This window comes from Trichoderma asperellum, chromosome 2 (assembly GCF_020647865.1).
Source record: "Trichoderma asperellum chromosome 2, complete sequence".
Lineage (NCBI taxonomy): Eukaryota > Fungi > Ascomycota > Sordariomycetes > Hypocreales > Hypocreaceae > Trichoderma > Trichoderma asperellum.
In genome coordinates, this window is record NC_089416.1 from 5122269 (window position 1) to 5138718 (window position 16450).

At 52.9% G+C, this 16450-nt stretch overlaps 6 protein-coding genes across 6 annotated transcripts; 3 read left to right on the forward strand and 3 right to left on the reverse strand.

The window, feature by feature from the left end:
* Positions 1 to 67: 67 nt before the first annotated feature.
* TrAFT101_003996 (uncharacterized protein) lies at positions 68 to 1449 on the forward strand. Its single transcript, XM_024898774.2, has 3 exons — positions 68 to 440; positions 510 to 598; positions 678 to 1449. The coding sequence occupies exons 1-3, from the start codon at positions 155 to 157 to the stop codon at positions 1290 to 1292; spliced, it is 990 nt and encodes a 329-aa protein (XP_024766230.1). The 5' UTR covers positions 68 to 154; the 3' UTR covers positions 1293 to 1449.
* TrAFT101_003997 (uncharacterized protein) lies at positions 1416 to 4895 on the reverse strand. Its single transcript, XM_024898919.2, has 3 exons — positions 2441 to 4895; positions 2290 to 2373; positions 1416 to 2223 (listed from the first exon to the last, which is right to left on the reverse strand). Exons 1-3 carry the CDS (start codon positions 4084 to 4086, stop codon positions 1935 to 1937), a joined length of 2019 nt encoding a protein of 672 aa, XP_024766229.1. The 5' UTR covers positions 4087 to 4895; the 3' UTR covers positions 1416 to 1934.
* A 1629-nt stretch (positions 4896 to 6524) lies between these two features.
* On the reverse strand, positions 6525 to 8011 carry TrAFT101_003998 (uncharacterized protein; the record flags this gene model as incomplete). Its single annotated transcript, XM_024907278.2, has 2 exons — positions 7554 to 8011; positions 6525 to 7464 (listed from the first exon to the last, which is right to left on the reverse strand). The coding sequence occupies exon 2, from the start codon at positions 7008 to 7010 to the stop codon at positions 6525 to 6527; it is 486 nt and encodes a 161-aa protein (XP_024766228.1). The 5' UTR covers positions 7011 to 7464; positions 7554 to 8011.
* Positions 7872 to 8375, forward strand: TrAFT101_003999 (uncharacterized protein; the record flags this gene model as incomplete). Its single annotated transcript, XM_066127042.1, has 1 exon — positions 7872 to 8375. One exon carries the CDS (start codon positions 7872 to 7874, stop codon positions 8373 to 8375), a length of 504 nt encoding a protein of 167 aa, XP_065983150.1.
* A 2263-nt stretch (positions 8376 to 10638) lies between these two features.
* On the forward strand, positions 10639 to 12718 carry TrAFT101_004000 (uncharacterized protein). The gene has a single exon (XM_024907277.2). It carries the CDS (start codon positions 11521 to 11523, stop codon positions 11950 to 11952), a length of 432 nt encoding a protein of 143 aa, XP_024766226.2. The 5' UTR covers positions 10639 to 11520; the 3' UTR covers positions 11953 to 12718.
* A 560-nt stretch (positions 12719 to 13278) lies between these two features.
* Positions 13279 to 16300, reverse strand: TrAFT101_004001 (uncharacterized protein). Its single transcript, XM_024907276.2, has 7 exons — positions 16136 to 16300; positions 15960 to 16048; positions 15736 to 15878; positions 15494 to 15640; positions 14957 to 15415; positions 14763 to 14877; positions 13279 to 14701 (listed from the first exon to the last, which is right to left on the reverse strand). The coding sequence occupies exons 1-7, from the start codon at positions 16167 to 16169 to the stop codon at positions 13925 to 13927; spliced, it is 1764 nt and encodes a 587-aa protein (XP_024766224.1). The 5' UTR covers positions 16170 to 16300; the 3' UTR covers positions 13279 to 13924.
* Positions 16301 to 16450: the final 150 nt, after the last annotated feature.

The window sequence follows — 16450 nt, forward strand, 5'->3', positions numbered from 1 at the left end:
AGCGCCAACGCTTACAGCAGCCTACAGACAGCAAATTGAAACCACCGATAACGATAAAGCAAAAAAGTTTCCAATTGAGCCTGGCCTGCGAACCACCTCCATCCCGTCGCAGCAACACAGTCCAGGAAAATATACCAGCCCCATCAAAGCCACAATGGCTGTCCTCGGCAAGCGCAAGGCTCCCGAGCCGACAATATCATCAGAAGACGCACAGGAAATCTTTCGGCGACACTTTGAGGCCCAGTTCCTCCCGCTGGAAGAGCAGGAAAAGAGCAAGGCGCAAAAGGTGCGGAGGAACGAAGATGAGGACGAGGAAGAAGATGAGGACGATAGCGATGGCAGCGGAGAAGATGAATGGGACGGCGTGTCGGGCGATGAAATATCAGACGAAGACGACGACGAGTTGGACGATGATGACGAGGAGGAAGAGGACGAAGATGGTAGGTCTTGGAACGACAGAATCCATCTTTTATCTCGATGGATATTATATACTGACTCCGATCCTCAAGACGCTCCCATCATCGAAGTGGTAGACCACTCCGCCCCGCAAAGCTCCAAAGCAAACACAATGTCCAAACGCGAACTCAAAGCCTTCATGGTCAGTTCCCCCCTCTATCCTCCAATCTAAAACCAAGTAAAACCACCCTCCCAAAATGCTAACCCATAAAATCCTACAGTCCTCCCGCCCACCAGATCAAACCTCCTCCTCCTCCTCCAACAAACCCGCACCCACACCATCCTCCTCAAAATCATCTTCCTCCCTCCCCGAAGACGCCCCCTCCCTCCTCGCCCAGGACCTCGAGCTCCGCCGCCTCATCTCCGAATCCCACCTCCTCCAGACCAACCGCCCGCTCTCCCTCTCCGCCGCCCTGTCGACGACTTCTTCCGGCCCCGCCGAACCAAAGGCCTTTGCCTCGGGCCGCGTCCGCCAAAAGGCCCTCGACCTCCGTATCCAGGCGCTCGGCTCGAAGATGTCCATCCACAAGCAGGAGAAGATGCCCATGCACATGCGCAAGGGCATCACTGCCGCTGCTGTGGAGAGGGAGGCTAAGCGCAGGCGTGAGGCTAAGGAGAGCGGCGTCATCTTGGAAAGGGAAACGGGAAAGAAGAAGAAGAGAGATAGGAGGGGTGGTGGTGGTGGTGATGGTGGAGGATTTGGGCCAGCGGTTGGAAGGCTCAAGGGCGCAGAGCTTCGGATAAGCGAGAGAGACGTCAAGAAGATTGAGGGGACGAGAGATACGTTTGGCAGAAGAGGCGGGAAGGATTCCGGAAGAAAGGGAGGGAAGAGGTAGATGATGTTATTCGGAGACTAACGCAAGATACCATGTCACTTTACACGGTGATGAGATGCAACATTGGATGGATAAAAGTACGATTGTTAGCACGACAAGTCATATATTGGAGCCTTAATCTTTTTCGCAAATAGATAATAGCAATTTTTGTTTTCGTGTCTATCAATTCCCGCGCACCTCAAAAGCACTACTAACAAGGGAGCCTCCTGCAAGAAGACTCTCCCATAAGCTGACATTGAATAATAAATAGTATATGTATATATATACAGACAGCGTCATTTTCACTCTCCGTCACACGCAGAACCTCCCTTTCACTTCTCTTTCTATCGCCCAAAGCCCGAAAGGAATCAGAAGATTATTAATAATCCTGCTGAAGATCCGAGCCTGAGCCCATTGTATTTAAAGAGCAAACTTGTGGTTGCAGCCGTAAAAAAAAGGATATTCCGAGCATAAGACGCATAAAAAAAAAAGGTAAGAGTGAATGAGAGAGATGGAAGAAAGTGATATCAAGAAGGAAAGAAAAACAAACATGAAATCCCCTAAACCGAGATCCATAGAACATGAAATATATCGTGACGCAAATAAATGAGAAAAATAGAAAATAAAATAAAAGTCATATGGGAATAGAACAGATAAAACACTCTACATGGCACCACCAGCGTTGATGGGAGTGGGATGGCTAATGGTCATTGGCATGCTAAGAGTCTGGAGACTGTTGAAGCTATGACTGGATGTCATGGTGGTTTGAGGCGAGATCGTGCCGCTGGAAACGGCGGCGTTGATAGAACCGGGAACAAAGGCCGATTCCGATGTAGGCGATGCTTCCTCGACAGATCCAAGTTGCTCTTCGCCAGAGAACTCTTCCTCTTCCTCGGCAGAAAGATGCAATGAACCCTCGCCACCGTCCTCACGGCTGTGGGTGCGCTTGTGTCTACGAAAGTTTTAAGTCAGCATATGGTATTTTGCATATGGGACAAGGTTTAGGGGGGAAACATACTGTGCGAGGTTATCTGATCGAGAGAAAGCTTTGCTGCAGTGAGGGCAGATGTATGGCTTCTCTTGTGTGTGTGTTCGGACGTGGCTATAAAATAATTCGTTAGCTAAATTCTGGGTGAGACTATGCTGTTGAGGCGAGAGCGAGAGCTTACCGCTTGAGGTGCTCGAGACGCTTGAACAGTCGGCCACAAGTGGGGATCGGGCAAGAGTGAGACTTGTGAGGATAAGGGCCGAGCTCCATCACCGTAGCGGATCGGGCACGTCGAACGATACCACCAGCCATCATAGGACGGCCATCAGCGGACATATCGTCACTGATATGAGAAAAATCGTGCTGCAGAGCCATGGGGTGAACCGCGGGGCTGCCATGTCTTGACATGTCCATGAGATCCTTGTGCTGAGAGTTGGCATACGACAGGTTGGAAGGCGAGTTGCCGGTGGATTCTTCACCCTCAGCGACGGGTCCCATGGAGACGGAGACAGACCGACGCAGATCCGATGGCCTGTGAGGAGCCGAAGGGGTCGATGTGGGTGCGATGCCAGACATGGAGGTGGGGATTGAGGTGCGGCGTCTTCGCTGCTTGTAGGTAGGAGATCCCTCAATCACGGAGTAAATGTTGTTTGCGCCGTAGGAGCGAGGGAACTGCGGACCAGCAAGGTGAGATGGCATCTGAACCATTCCACCAAGACCCGACATGCCGGACATGTGGTCAGGGATGACGGAGTAGAGGCCAGTCTCCTCGTTGGCGATGTAGGCGGGCTCGGCAGTCATGCCAAGAGCCTGCTGGGGAGGAGTAATGGGCTCAAACGACAAACCTCGGTTGCTGTAATCCTCATAGCCCGAGGACACAAAGGAGGGAGCAGGCGAGTACTCCAGGCCGTAGGCGGGCATGGAAGAGTGTCGGTGGTGGCTGTGAGTAATGGGAATGCCATTCTGGTTGTAGTGGACGCGAGTGAAATCAGCCTCCCTCTTGACAGCCGCAAGCTGCTGGGGAACGGCCGGAGCCATGCCCATGGTGTCGTAGGGGACCATTGTCTCCATGCTTTCAGCCAAAGGGGCCATGGTGTGAGGAATGATGCTCGGGGGAGGCATGGAGTCCATGGCCCTCATGACGGGAGAGGTCGACTGGCTCTGGTTGAATGAGGACTGCTGGGCGTTGAAGGAAGACGAGTTGGCCTGCTGGCTTTTGGTGAGCTGCTCGTAGAGCGACTGTGAAGAGTCGTACTGGAAGGACAGGGCAGGCTCGCTGACAGCGACAGTGGTGGCCTCCTGGCCCATCTTCTCTCGCTTCAAGTCTCGCTCCAGCGCATCCAAGAAGAGACGGTCGTGGGGCACGCTGTACCAGTAGAAGACCTTTTGCTTCTTCTGGGTACGAATGCAGTTGTTTTTGTAGAGAAAGTCGAGGAAAGCGCTCTTTGGTTCCTCCAGGGAGGCATCTGTTCCTGACTTGAGATTTCGGAGATCGGAGAAGATTCCCTCCTCGAACTTTTTGGAGTTCTTGACGGGGCGGCCAAAGGCCTGGAATCTGAATGAGAGGCATCGCACAATATCCGTGCCAGAGATGTGGAAGAGATTGTTCCACAGCACACAAGAGACATACTCGCCCGTGGGCAGGAGAAACCGTCGGATATACTGATCAGGCTGCCAGTCGACTGGAGCGGAGATGAGGAAGTACTTTAGGTTGTCTACCTGCTGGAGGGCGACCTGTGCGTCGTGAGGGAGAGCCTGCTGGGCTTCGGTGCTCAGCATGAACGTCTCAGGCTTTTGAGGCGCAATGGCCGGGTGTTGTGAATACATGATTTGCGAGTTGTGGCGATGCGCTGTGATCCAGGCGATGGGTCAGCAGTTGGAGGGCGTGAGAGGCAGCCGGTTGGGAACCTAGATCAGCTTGGCCAATGCAATTGGCGATGGCGGATATCGAGTCCCTGCGGCTTTCTAGGTTGCGCGCCGTAATTGGCGATTTTGCGCGCAGAGTGTGGATACACACAGAGAGTTAAGGAAATATCAAATGAAAGGCGCTGCCCGAGTGTCGCGAAACGTGGCGGTTCGACGCGATGTTGATGTGTGTGAGAGACCAGCTCGAAACGACTGAAAGAGGTTGCACAGCAAAAAGGAAGGACCAAACAGCAGCGTCAAGCGAATGTATGGGCGCGTCCAAAAAGCGAACCGTCAAGGCGATGATGATGATGCTGTTGATGCTGATGATGCTTCCGTGGCAGGGAGGACTGCAGAGACAGTCGCAGCCGAATTAAATGCGTATAGAAACGAAGGAACCAGCAGAGTCGGCAAAACCCCGCGACAGAGTCGTGTCTTGTCTTGGAGCGTTCGTTTTTGGACGAGATATGAGACGAGTGACGGCGGCGACTTGGCGCGCGATGAGGGACAGCCTGGCCCAACGCGAAGAAGAAATGAATAGAATAAGAAGAAAAGAGAGGGCACCAGAGGATTCTGTGCGGCTCCGAATAAAACGGGAAAATGCAGAGGAAGGGGTGGAGGCGGAGGAGAAGAAGCGAAAGGGCAGAAAAACGTTGAAATAAGAAACACAGGGAAAAGATTTCAGAGGAAGGCCGCGAGGATGGAGAACGGGGGGGATGGCACGTTTAATGGGGTGGAGTGGCTGCTGAGAGAGCCTGTAGAAGCGCCAGGCCACGGGCTATTTTTTGGCGCTGTAGGCCTTACAGGACGGGTGCGCACGAGTAGTGGCGGTGGTGGCAGTAGTGGTGGTAGTGGTGAGTGGTGCTGGGCTGGGCTGGGCTGGGGCTGGGAGTTGCTGTTATTACGAGCTACTCAGGCACGGGGTAGCCTTCTTGTATTGCACGGCGCAGGCGCTACGGCGGCAGTACCTTGACGATACTTGGCGGTGGAGTGGTCCTCCCTTTAGCGGAAGGGGAGCGAGGAGGGGGAGCCACTAATAATACACGCGGAAGGAAATAATATAAAAACAGAAAAAAAAGAGAAAAAAAGAAAAAGAGGGTGCGCAGGGGTCGGTGCGCACAAAGAGCTCAGCACCAGCCAGCGGCGTGGGCAGGCAGCTGCTAAGCCTGTTCGGGGCATGGCGGGCGGCACGGGCGAGCGCGATTGAGAGAGGGTGTGGGCCATGGGAAACGAGCAACTGCTGGCGATAGCGCATGAGCCACTGGGGCCAGGCCCTGGACTGGACTGGACTGGACTGGACGGTGGTACCTGGGTGCTCCTAATCTGAATGGAGTGGGTTCGTACAGCAGAGAGGAGGAGGAAGATTGCTGAAGAGAAGTGAGAGGGAGAGAGAGAGAGAGAGAGCATACAGTATTGACAGTGCATTGGGGCGAGGCGAGAGTGGGATACAGCGCTAGGCGTTGCTGGACGAACCAGCGCTCTTGACGTGGGAAATGCCCACTGGCCACAGCGCATTGGCGCCGTCATGGCGCTCGCAACGGCGCTTCTCAGCCAACCAGCGGCCCGTACAATGCAATTGTTTGGTGCCTGGGCGCTTTGCTGCAAGAGCCCAACCACGGCCAAAGTACGTGCATTGCAGCACGCATCTATTCCCGGTGGCAGACGCACATGCTCGCTGGTTCCTCCAGCTCTGCCGCGAGATTCGATTCGTGCACCGCCGGCCGAAATGCGTCTGGTGGAATTGCAGCCCAGGGGGCCCAGAGAGCGAAAACCGGGCCCTTCATCTGGTCTCCCCCACTCCCAATGCCCGCTTCCCTGCTCGAGAGAGCTTTGCACGACCGTGTCAGAGAGCGGGTGTGCAGGTAGCGAGACAAAAATAGGACGGGCGTGTGTCGGCAAAGGGGCGGGCAATCTGCTGGCGACAAGAGTCCGTGGCCTTGTTGCTTGTAATCCAATTCCAATCCTTCAGTGTTACTTTCACTCTAAGGACTCGGTCCCCTTTTCTCTCAGGCTTGCTGCTCCCCTGCCCCCAAGACCAGATCATAATACTTGACAGCAATTACGCATATTGGCCACCTGATTGATGACTTGGCCAGGACACAGCCTTCCGAGGAATGGTGCGTGAAGGACGACGGCTCGATGCCATTCATGCCGCTGAGCCAGCTCCGTCAACCATTGCCAGAACTGTAACCAAAGTTTATGGGAGGCAAAGAACGCCGCGTTAACTTTCGTTTGATTGAGTGGTTCTCTTAATACGAGTACGTTGCTCCAAGTATCGACGGGCACTAGTCGTCGATACCCCTGACCGGATGTTTGACCGCATGAAGTTGCAATCTGGAGCTCATTAGGTCCCTTATTCATTACATGAAAGCCTCGGAGCAGATGAACAGACTAGGAATGGAGAACCCATCGCCAGGCAGCGCCTGCTCCGGTGCCTCATTGCCGGCCCCGCAGGCGTCCATACACGCTCCATTGAGGAATTCCTCGAGAGCGACGCTCGCAGGTACTGCACCTGTATGGTATGCAGCCAAGTACGGTATTGGGCGGCGGCTCATGAGACGGCCACTTCTGGCAGCCCATGTGAGCAAGGATATCTGATTGGGCCCGTTGGTGCTCGCCTTTGACGCAGGAACAGGCCAGACGGGTGTCTCCGTGCTTCCCATTACCGGTGTCTCGCCTGTCCGTGGCTCGTCACTGCCGGCATGGCGTGCGAACGAACCAGGAACCCCAACGAAAGACTCCGATAAACATTGTTTTCGATTCATCAATCCAAGACGCCAAAGATAGCCCATGAGATCTCTCTGTTGGTTTGCTATATCTACTAGAAAAAAACGAGCGAGATTCATTGGTAGAGTTCGAGATCCCCAGCCGTCATCACAGGAGAACGAACACTCACGCCAGATACTACTCGCAGGTGGGCGCTGGCTCTTTGCACTTGCATAGTATGAGTAGTAGACTCTCTACACAGTAATTTTGAAACAAGGTGGCATCCTAAACGGGATATCGAACAGGCACACTCTTCCTTGCCTACTGCTATGATGGCGAGGCGATGCGTGATCGTGGCCAAGACCACCCAATACTAGTGCCATTATCTTGATGGTGGCAGCAGAGGCTTCAACCTCAGCTAGAATATCCCAGTCGTCTTTTTAGTAGCATCTAGCAGTGTCAGAACAGCTCTCCTGCATAGAATCATCGGAGACATCCTGAACAAAGATGGCTAGACAGTGCCCGAACTGCCACCTGTAACGCCCGATTGCCATGCTCCCTGCTGTGATGGGATCTGAGCTTCCCCACAGTGTGCTGCAGCCAGGACTCGCGATGTCAGTGCTTCGTGCCCTTTTACTCTGCTCTATCATGACGATCCGATAGGTATTCCTTGGCAAGCGTACCAGTAGGATTGCCGCGAGGACTCTTCCTCTCCCATCGATTTGTCATGGCCATGCCCCTTGTCACATTCGAAACATGAGAAGATCGTGGCCGCTGCATCGCCAGTGGGACAAGAGGTGGCAGAGGAAGCAACTGTGGGTTGGGGTTAATCCAAAGAGGAACTCTGTAAACGAAGTTTGGAAGAAGTCGCAGCACTACGAGTCCCAAAGTCCGGGAATACTTGTAGCTGCCTCTGCAGGCTCATGAAGCCACACCTGAGCGCTGCACCGTCCGCAGCACCATGTCCTCGTACACCTTCTGCAACGCCCAAACCCGCTTCAATGGCTCTCTGCACTTCTTCCAGCTTCCTCGTCGGTGTCCAAACGGCACTGACATCCTCGCCATACCGGGACAACGCTCATCTCATCTCTCTTGCTCGCTTCGTCCTGAGGGCTGCCGAAGGGGGCATCTCGTATGCTTGGCGAGCGTCGCCTGCCAAACCTTTTTCCGCCGCCGACGGCCCTTCGCCCACCACCTGGCCGGACGAGCCTTTCCCTGCAACCGCGCCGCCGCAAGCCAATCGATGCCAGGTCTTGGAAACAGGGATTGCTTGGACCACCACGCGGCCCGGGCTGCTGCACGAGAGACCTCTCAAGATGAAACGCGCCTGGAGCAACGCTTCAGAGTGGCCCCTGTGGAGAGACGGCGTTGCTAGAGACACGCGCCGCCGTGATTGGCTGCGTCAGATTCTGAACGCCCCCCAACCCTTGTCTCACTTCGCAGATTCCGGCCGAATCATGGCTGTGTCCATCCATCTTCCCCTCTCCTCATACCATCATGCGTGATGCACGAGCAGGGGAACGAGTCGGTTGCTACATACTACATAGTATGTACTCAACTTGCACAGCATGGGATGCGACTTCGCTAAGCTTGATGCCATGAGGTAGAGTTGACGATGAATGCAGGTGACCGCATCTGGGCGGGTCGTGGCTCTGTGACCAGGCGCTTTGATAGCGAGCAGCGGTCCGGTCTATTCTCAACCGCACCGTGTCCGACGACGACGCTTCCCGCGATGTAGAACCTGACCGTGGCCCAGAGGCTTTGAGGTAACCGCAAGATACAGCCCGTGGCTTGCGACTATGCCGACTTGCCTATGTTAAACTACAGTGCAGTTCGACTGCTAGAAACCTTGCTAGACGTAAGACGAGCATAGCATCGCCCGAGCCGAGTCGGGCCAAGCAAAGCTACCCCCTATTAAACGATGCATTCGATGTGCAGACCAGCTGCTGGCGCTAGAACCTCCGCCGTTGCTCCTCAACAGGGCCATATCATGCAAGCAAGTCAACGCGATGATCCAGCGCATCAGATCGTCAAAGATGCAATCATGTATGTACAGATAACGCTACTACGCACGCAGCTTCTCTCAGTCTGATCGGCGAGGCTGGCGCACGGCGCACATCAGAGAGGGCCAAGAGAAGTCTGGCCTGCTCCACAAAATCCCGAGGGCATTGAGCTAGGTATTGCAGTTAAACGCCACACATCATGACAATGGCTGTCGAAAAAAGATTACGAGTATGCTTCTGCTAGCAGTCAAGCGTTGGAATCCTGCGGCCATGGGCCTTGGGGATGTTGACGGCTGGTTGCCCTGGCCAGGGTAGTGGCCATCTGAAACATGACGATAAATGCTTGCGTGCTTGATCGTCCCGCCCGTGTGAGCTGATAGCCCGGTACGCGCCGCGACCCTCTATACAACTCCGGGCTATTATGTGACGACAAAAGCGATTTGTGAGAAGCCGCATGTAAGGGGCCATGCGGGTCTTACTCATGTGGTGATATGCAGGCACCATTGTCATCATGCAGAAGACTCTTCACAAATCAACGCCGTCGCCTTCAGTCACAGGATCCCCGGCGCTTCGACTCGCGCATCTAATGATATATCTCTTTCATAGCGCTGGCTGGGTCATGAAGCAAAGTATATAGCCTACCTTTCCAGTGACGCCATGCCAGCATATCCACCTCTGGCGCTGCGAGCTGGCGGCCTGCAAATTGGCCTCTTGTAAGCCACTGTTGTTGTCCAGGCTTTTTATTGGTAGTATATGCTGTTCTGCGACTCGACCAGCACGCTACGAAATACCGCTTGACGCTCAGATATCTTTGGCCCGAGCCAAAATTAGATCAAGCTTAACACTGCATCGGCCAACCAGAAACGCGAGATTCCTCTCTCTTCAACGTAGCAAGCATGTCGCGAACAAAGCTCGTGTTTGATTGGCTTACAGCGCATCCTCCATGCCTATCATTGATACTATTCTTTTTCCGCTCTGCTCGCTCTGCTCTATGCTCCATCTTGCATCACCGCTCCGCTCAGGTAGCTCTCCTCCTCCTCAACAGACGCGGTTTCAAGAGCAGGCATGGATAAAGATAGTAACATGGTGGCATGGATTGGCCCGCCAAGCCAAATGAGTGAAGCTTTACCGCTTGGCCATGCAGCTCTCTGTCCTAAGCTGGGCCAGTTGATATTGCGTGGCGTCGAGAAAAGGCCCTTTTGGCGAACGCCACACGGCTTCAGATACTGAAACGGAGCCAAGCAGCGCGGGGCTGGTGTCGGCTAGTCATTCATTCTTCAGCCCTGGCGTGCTAATACCATTGTTGACTTTGGGCCGTACTTAGCTTGGGCCATTTACTGATGTAAGCGCAGACTAGGACCTCGCTCATTTCCTTTAGCCAGCGGCTGTCTCCAGCAGTCTCGTCAGAATGGCACGAGATCGTACTAATCTACAATCTCCCGATGCATCGAGCTTCTTGGAGCTCAAACCGGAGCTCGCATCGTACTCTAGGTGAGGCTGATGACCTGAAACGGCACCATAGCTTCTAGAAAAAGACGAAACTACTCCAAAATCATCATCTGGCTCTCCTAGCAGCAGCTATATCGATGATAGCGCACCTGCACGAGCTGCTATCAACTATCCACCTACCTGATGTACGGAGTTGCCCGCTCTCGCTATTACCGGGCGATCAACTATTGGGAGGGGGGGGGTCATTTGCTCTCGTCTTGCGCCCTTTGCGTGGCTGACTCGATCACTGTTTAATTCGAATGAGTGTAGCAAAAATGATGGATCAGCTGCGAAGACCGCTGCTAGTATACTATTACTATCAGCTCAAGGTTGAGTGACGATATGCGGAGTAGGCGTTCGAGACTCGGCTCTGTTTTCGAACACGATACGGATACTTGGCCCGCGCGATTACGCGCAGGAGCCGAAACCTCTGTATACTTGAGACAACGAGGCTCCGTTTCACCCTCTTCTAGAAGAGCGAAGCATCGACTAATGAGGCCTAGAGTCACCTTTTCAGCTCCAAACTATCCAAAGCAGTACCAATTTTGGAAATTCTACAGCAAGTCACGGGCGTGTCAATGTTTCGAAACAAACATTACGACTGAGACCATTGTATCTGGTCATGCGGCTAAATAGAGATGCTCAGCTACCAAGCTAAATGAACTGCGGAAGAGTAAGAATCAGAAGGCTGGGAAATGCGCTCCGGAGGCCAGCCTAAGCATGCAGGCTGGGTCGAGTCTTGACTCGTAAGAGGCGTCTGAAGCTGATGTGCTTTTTCCCTTCTCTCGATGCCTGGTCAATGGATAACCCATGACATCTACCTACTTGAAAGCTGAGGGGACAAAGTCTATCCATATTCCTGAGGACAAGCGATTCGCATCGGCCCCAGATTTCCAGTCATCGGGAATTGGAATTCGTCAGATTAGTTGGTAAAATTTGATTCGGCCATGTAGATATGCAATGTCCAAAACTCGTACGAATATCGACCGCAGCCGCGGACTTTGGCCCAAAAGCTTTGGCAGCCAGTATCCGAATGGCCCCTGCTATTCACTCTTCTTTTCCCCTTTACTTCGGAAGCCGCCTCAACGACCTGACGACTTCGTATCGCCACTAGATTTACGTAGCAGTCGAGATTTCTAGGCATCCTTCTTCGTACGATATGCAGCTGCGAGATAATACTACATCACATCCCATGTCCATCTCCGCTTGCAACCCCTGGCTGAGCAGTCTCGCGTCTCTTTTTCTCTTTCCGCTTGTCCAAGCAGACACACTACAGCCGCTCCGACTGCCATACTGGTACAAGCACATGCATCCGATGCCTGCTACTCCATCTCTCCCGACGGAGTGCTCTATAAATGCACCGTCAGTAAATGCCGTTTACCCCTCCTGCATCATGCAGACAAGTCGTGCACACCGCATGGGTTGCGACCCGATTGGCCGAATAACACCAGCAGGTCCCAAGTATAGCATTCTGAAACCGCGTCTTTTGGCCTTTGAAACAGCGCTCATCCAGCTCCGCGGGCTTTGGTTATTCACCTTTCCGCTTGTTCGGAGTCTCTGTGGGAGGCAAGTGGCGGAAATAGCACCATGACACCGGCGTAGATGCTTCGCAGTCTCTTAGCCACTTAGCCGCTTCGCTCAACTTCGGGGGCCCAGAAGTCGAGCAAAGATGTCCGATGTCTGGGTTTCAGAATGTTGCTCCCTGAGACTGGAGAATGACTAGCCACGGAGAAACTGAAGAGCCATGCGGGAATGGGGCTAATACAATCAATAGTCCGGGATCGATTCGAGGACGTGATGGTGTTGTTGTTACCCGTCTCCCCGGCGATAAGAGAGGTTTATGGTGAGAACGGTAAGGGACCCCCATGCGTGAAATGCTGTAATTGGACGCCGAGGGTTACTAAAAGAGTGGTTTTTTTCCCGTATTTTCGTTATCTGCAATTCCCGTGGCACAGGCGAGATTTGGATCCCGAGTTTGGGCCACAAAAAGAAAAGAAAAGACTGAAAACCGTTGAACATGGTTGAAGAAAATGGCCTGATTCTTACGACAGGCGTGGAAATTACGCTGCAGATCCAGGCTCCATAGGCAGCGTGTAGGGTATGTTGTTTAATTTCGCATATGCACACTTTGTAAGCAGCGGTGCAGAGTAATATGCAGAGATAGACTCTTGGTACTGTTTGTTGCACAGGGGCCTGGCGTGGGACTTGTGCATAGCGACTTTTGAATCAACCACCAAATCGGAGCATTTGAATCGGGACAGTAGTAATTATGTGGTAGCCATGAACAACATGTCCCTTGGCTTGGCCGGGTTAACAAGCATAAGTGGCAAATTGCATGCAGTGCAATCACACAAATCAAAGGTCTAGATTCTACACCGACGACCCATGCATGAAGTCCGGAAGAAGGATTATGCCTGTAAGATGCTGGTAGAAGAGCCAACAAACCACCAGTGACGTGCCATCCACTAAGCATCGAGTGGCATGGCATGGTTCCGTTGCCTTGCACAGTCCTCACTCAGTCAGGCTTTTTTCTCTCTCTTGCAAATGTACTTTAGTAAGGCACAGTATATTGAATCCTTCCTGCTAACCGCCACACGCAAAAAAGCAAATACATACTTATCTACTGTAGCAAACAGGGTAGGCTTAAAAGGTGTGTGTGTCTGTGTGCATGTGTATGTATGTCACTGGGCAAAAGTCCCGAGGAAACAAGACTAAAAACTACTATATAAACAAACTTCCGAAAGGAACAAGAAAAGGAGTAATACGTAGTAAGGCCAAAAAAAAAAAAAAAGCAAATAATACATATATATATATATATATATAGTATATAGGAAACGGCAAACACCATCACTGCATTAGCGCACACACATACTATATAAATGCAATAGGAAAGGAGACGAGACAAAAAAAAAAATAGCGTTAGATTCCTTAGGCGAAAATAGACTTTGATCCTTTAATGCAACAACGGGCGCTGTTTTGTAATTTGAACAAAACAAGCTAATGTCGGCAGATACCTATTACATTCGTTCGTCCTCAAGTCTCATGATATGACACAAAGTTTAAAAAGCAAAAAGAGCCAGAGAGAGAGAAAAGCAACATAGATGAATTTCTTAGCCCCCAGCACGTACACACGCATACGTACGTACATACATACATACACACACAAAACGCGGTATTACAACATGTTTTTGTTTTCTTTGCAAAAAAAAAAAAAAAGGAGACAAGGAAAAAAAAAGAAAAAAGAAAAAAAGGTTGCTCTCGCCCTTGCATGAATCCTCCTTCACATCCTCCCTTGATCAAAACGTTGCGTCTCTGTATAGTCTTATCCTCTCTTCTTTTCTTCCTGCTCTCGCTTTTCTTTCCCTCTTCGGGTGAGAGGGGGTCTTTTTTTTTTTCTTTGCTTTTTCTTTTCTTTCCAAGATCCCTTTGCTTATTCCCTCTTTCCCGCCCCCCTTGATAAACGGCAACGTCGCACACAGGATCATAGATAGAATGGGTTGGACAGACGCGGGTAAATAGATAGGCCGTGATACTATGTACTGCTGCATTGGCAAGGCGCCAATTTAGGATCGAGCCTCTTCCAGCTCCAGCTCCAGCTGTCTGATTCGCTCGCTCTGGTCCTGGGATCCTGATCCAAGACGCTTCTTTAGGGATTCGACCTCGGAGGTGAGGAGCCCAATCTGGTCGTTCTGTGCACTGATTATCTTCGTCTGGTTCTCAATCAGCTCCTTAATCTCGGATAAGGAGGTCGCGGCATCACTGGAAGCGGCAGCGGCGGGGGCGGGAGCGGGTGCGGAAGCTGCTTTAACGGGAGCTGGAGCAGGGCTTGCAACCGGAGGAGCGGCAGGCTTCGATTCTGATCGAATGGGGAGAGGAGCCCGATGAGCTGGCTTGACTTCCTCATCAAAGCTTGATGGCTCCTCCTTCTTGGGCTCCTCTTCCTCAGTGTCTTGGTACTTGTTGGCCATAGCAGCAATCGAGCTCTTCTGGTCGTTGACGCTGACGGGAGCTCGGAAAGCCGGCTTAGGCTCCTCCTTGGGCTCCTCCTTCTTGGGCTCAACAACGGGGGCTGGAGCAGCAACTGGGGCCGGCGGCTGGTAGTTGGCGGCAACCTCCTTGGGAGCAGTCCCCTCGTAGACACTCTCCAAATCAATCTTTGCAGGAATATCGGTTTTGCCATCGAGCCACTCCTTGGCGCTCATGGCAGGACGAGTTCCAATGGCGGGAGGGAAAATATCTGATTGGAAGGTCTCTGCTCTACGGGGCACAGTGAAGGAGATGGGCTCGATGTAGTTGTCATTTACCGTCTTGAAGGCGCGCATAACCTCGTTCTCGTGAACCTGGGGCGATAGATTAGCCGGATGCTGTCAGAGCCTCATACCCACGGGCTGGAATACTCACGTTGATACCGCGTCGCGGAACAAAGGCGATACCTCGCTGAGGATCTGCGGACTTGTATTCGCTCAGGTACTCAAACTTGTCATTCTCGTACTCGTAGTAGCGGATGTTGCCGTCACTGTAGACTAGTCAGTAACCGTAATTTCTGGTGGCCGGAATGCCGTGATCAATGGCGGCGGGGGAGGGGTTGTGCTTACCCCTTGCCAGCAAGGTAGAGGCAGTTGGAACCTTCGTCCCAGAATGGCATGCAGACTCCAGAGATGGCATCCAGATGAGTGAATCCGCCGATGGGATCGCTGCGACCGGGCTCCCACAAAGCAATCTGTCGCTCGCTCATCTTGGAGAAACCAGTCGTGGCAAATCGGTTGTGCTCGCCCATCCAGACTGCTCTGCTGTTCTTGGCACCCGTGTGGCCTGCTGCCTCATGCACAGGCTTCTCCTGGCGGACATCCCACACTCGGATCTTCTTGTCTCTCGACGTCGTCACAAGCAGGTTGCCGCTCGCGTTCCATGACAAGCTCTGTACGATGTCGGTGTGTTGGAGAGTCAGGTGGCTCTGGCCGGTGCCAACGTCCCAAAGCTTGATTGTGAAGTCGCCGGAGGCCGAAGCGAGGATGTTTTCGGCGGCGGGGTTGAACAGGACCTGTCCGACTTTTCTATTGTAGACGTGTTGGTAAACTTTCCATTCCGTGAAGAGAAGAGCAGAGGAAACTCGGCAAAAGTCAGTAACTTACCTCGTGTGACCTCCGAGCTTGCTGACTGGTGATACATCGGGGATCACCTCAGCATCAGTGTAGAGCGAGAAGTCCTTCGGGACCTCCCAGATAAAGACCTTTCCGTCTTCAGAGGCAGAGGCGATAATGTGATCGTTGAACGGGTTCCTTTACCGACAAGTCAGCGACTCAAACGTCTGGGCGACAGGTGGGCTGACAAGGGTCTGCCAACGAGAAATAGGGGGGGGTAGCGGAGAGCTCACCAGTCAGTGTCGAGCACAGTCGCAGTGTGTCCGCGAAACAGAGGGATCTGATCAGGAGCTTTGCCCTTCTCGCTCAGAGGGATAACTGCAAAGGCGCCGCCTCCAGAAGACTCCCAATTGACCGACAGGTACTCGGCGTTGGCCTATTATTCAACTCTTATCAGCACATCGGATCGAGGCAAGGTCGCAGCCCATCGCGCGTCTCGCCGGTCGTCGTATCGTACCTTGACCAGGTTCGTGTCCCAGGCATTTCGGCTGATGCGCAGGTTATCGTAGCAAAACTCCTTCTTTGTGGGCTTGCCAAAGATGTGTCCTAGAGTAGCGTGCAAACTGGTCAGCCTCGTCGTCGTCAGCGCAAGAGAGAGGGGGGGCAGCTATCAGTTCGCGACTGGCAACGTACGGTACTTGGACGCCCGGACAAATCGACCAGCCATTGTGGCGTCCTCTGAGAAAAGAGAGCTGAAGGGGAGAAGAGAGGCGTAGGAGAGAGAAAGACGTTGAGAGAGGGCGTTTGCAGAGGTGCGAGGAGGATTGCGCTTTGGTCAAGGTAGAATCGGGGGGGTTGCTCAAGAAAGGGTGCTGTGTTCAGATACCGCAGCTGTTACAGGTGACGATGCCCCCCGGATGAGCTCAATTGGCTGCCGAGCCCACTGAGGGACCCGCTGCGCCTCGCCAGCTGGTTCAGAACCCCACCAGGAGGCGCCCGCTTTCTGTC